At 54.7% G+C, this 1,643-nt stretch overlaps 1 protein-coding gene across 1 annotated transcript; it reads right to left on the bottom strand.

Annotated features, from left to right (window-relative positions):
• Positions 1-275: 275 nt before the first annotated feature.
• ENH_00084640 (hypothetical protein) lies at positions 276-1,321 on the bottom strand (the record flags this gene model as incomplete). The annotated part of the gene is made up of 2 exons (XM_013577933.1): positions 276-444; positions 810-1,321. 2 exons carry the CDS (start codon positions 1,319-1,321, stop codon positions 276-278), a joined length of 681 nt encoding a protein of 226 aa, XP_013433387.1.
• Between the last annotated feature and the right edge of the window lie 322 nt (positions 1,322-1,643).

Genomic DNA, 1,643 nt, shown 5'->3' with positions numbered 1-1,643 from the left:
GCTGCTAAAGAGCAAATTACACTGAGCAAATGACGCCAGGTTTCTTCCGAAAGAGCTTCGTTTTGACCTGGAACTCCAGACACCAGAACCTGCACGAGTTGCGTCAGGTCCTCAGCAGCAACACGCAGATAGGACTTGCAGCAAATGAATGGAAGAAAGCACCTGGGCAATTCCGCGCAAAACTGGCCCCTCGCAGGCCAGGCCGAGGCTCGGGTTGGCAGCATTCAGCAGCCTGGCCTTGATGCTGCAAGGATACATGAAGGATCCTTGCAGCATCAAGGCCAGGCTGCTGAGTGTTGCAGCGTAAACTTGAAATTCTCCCTTAAAGCGTCGTTTGCAATTTCCCAGTAGTTTTCCGGGTCAGCAAAGGCCCCCAAGAGCTGCAGAGCCACTCTGTGAGACTCCACTCCTGCTGTTGCGTGCTGCTGCGGCGCCGCGAGGAATCTGCAGCAAATTGCAAAGCGGCTGTCGAGCCATTCCACAGAAGCTTCTTTTATAAAGGTGAAAGAAACCACCAGAAGGCGGGCGGAGGCCGTGTAGAAGGCTTCTTTGAAATCTGAAACGGGTTGAAAAACGGTTATTGCAAATCATCGGAAATATGTCCGAATCATGGTGCGTCCTCCCAGGCAAGGCCTGGGGGTGCCACCCACGAGCTCCTCGCCGGGGTCTCTGAGTTGATTTTGGCGTTTGATTTCCCTCAAATCCTCTTCGTGAAGTTGCTCGTAGTGCCTCCCGAGTTGCTTCAAAGGGAGAAAGGCCAGCTGCTGAATGGGCCGAAAAGAATCGAATAGCAGCTCAGCAAAGGAAACAGCCAAGTTCTGAAGTCCGCCTTGTCTTGCAGATTGAGCAGCCAGTAGCCAACAGTGTCGAAGAAAAACATGCGCACCAGCGGCGAGAGGTCTGCCAGCAACTCCGCGAAGTAGTTCCCTATGGTTCTGACATTGTACAAACTCTTGACGGGCACTACGTTGAGGTCCCGCCAGCCAGCCAGAATGTGAATGATTTCGCCGTTGTACTTGTAGAAGCCACAAGAAAGCACCGGCGTGAGTGCGCGACGAGCTCCCATTCGGATTCGCGAGTGTCGGTGCATGAGACAGGAAAGAAGTGACCTCGACAGCGGCTCATTGGAGTGCAGCAGCATGTTTTGGTGCCGACTGCAGAGCTCAACGACGGCTTCCAGAGCCAAAGACTTCACCTTAGGGCACACAGCCATTGTGCGGGCGTGCAGCAGGCCTACGGCCAAGTCTAGGTGGCTCAAAACGGCTTCATCTGAACTTCTGTGCAGCACCAGCTGGAGCAACTTGAACAGAGTCTGCCGCATTTCGTCGCTCTGCTCTATGGACGTCGCCTGCAGGGGCTTCTACTTAGGATCTGGGAGCATCACTGGAGGGAGGTGAGCCACTCTTTCAATGTCTTCGGAGCCAAAGCTGGCAGTCAGCTCCCGCAGCACTTCGCCCGGGGTTTTGTCCACTGCTGCTGCTTCGCAGAAAAGCTTAAAAAGAAGACTGGCTGCGAGGAGCCGTGCCTTTTCGGCGGGCCCCGAAAGACACAGCAGCAGCGGATCCGGCAGCAAAGCAAACGCTCTTTTGTAAAAAGGCTGGTCACGGAGGCGTCCATAAAGACCCGCTTCAGCGCCGCAATAG

The sequence above is a fragment of the Eimeria necatrix genome, genomic scaffold (genome assembly GCF_000499385.1).
Source record: "Eimeria necatrix Houghton genomic scaffold, Enh_scaff968, whole genome shotgun sequence".
Classification (NCBI taxonomy): Eukaryota; Apicomplexa; class Conoidasida; order Eucoccidiorida; family Eimeriidae; genus Eimeria; species Eimeria necatrix.
This window is presented reverse-complemented; position numbering and strand designations above follow the sequence as displayed.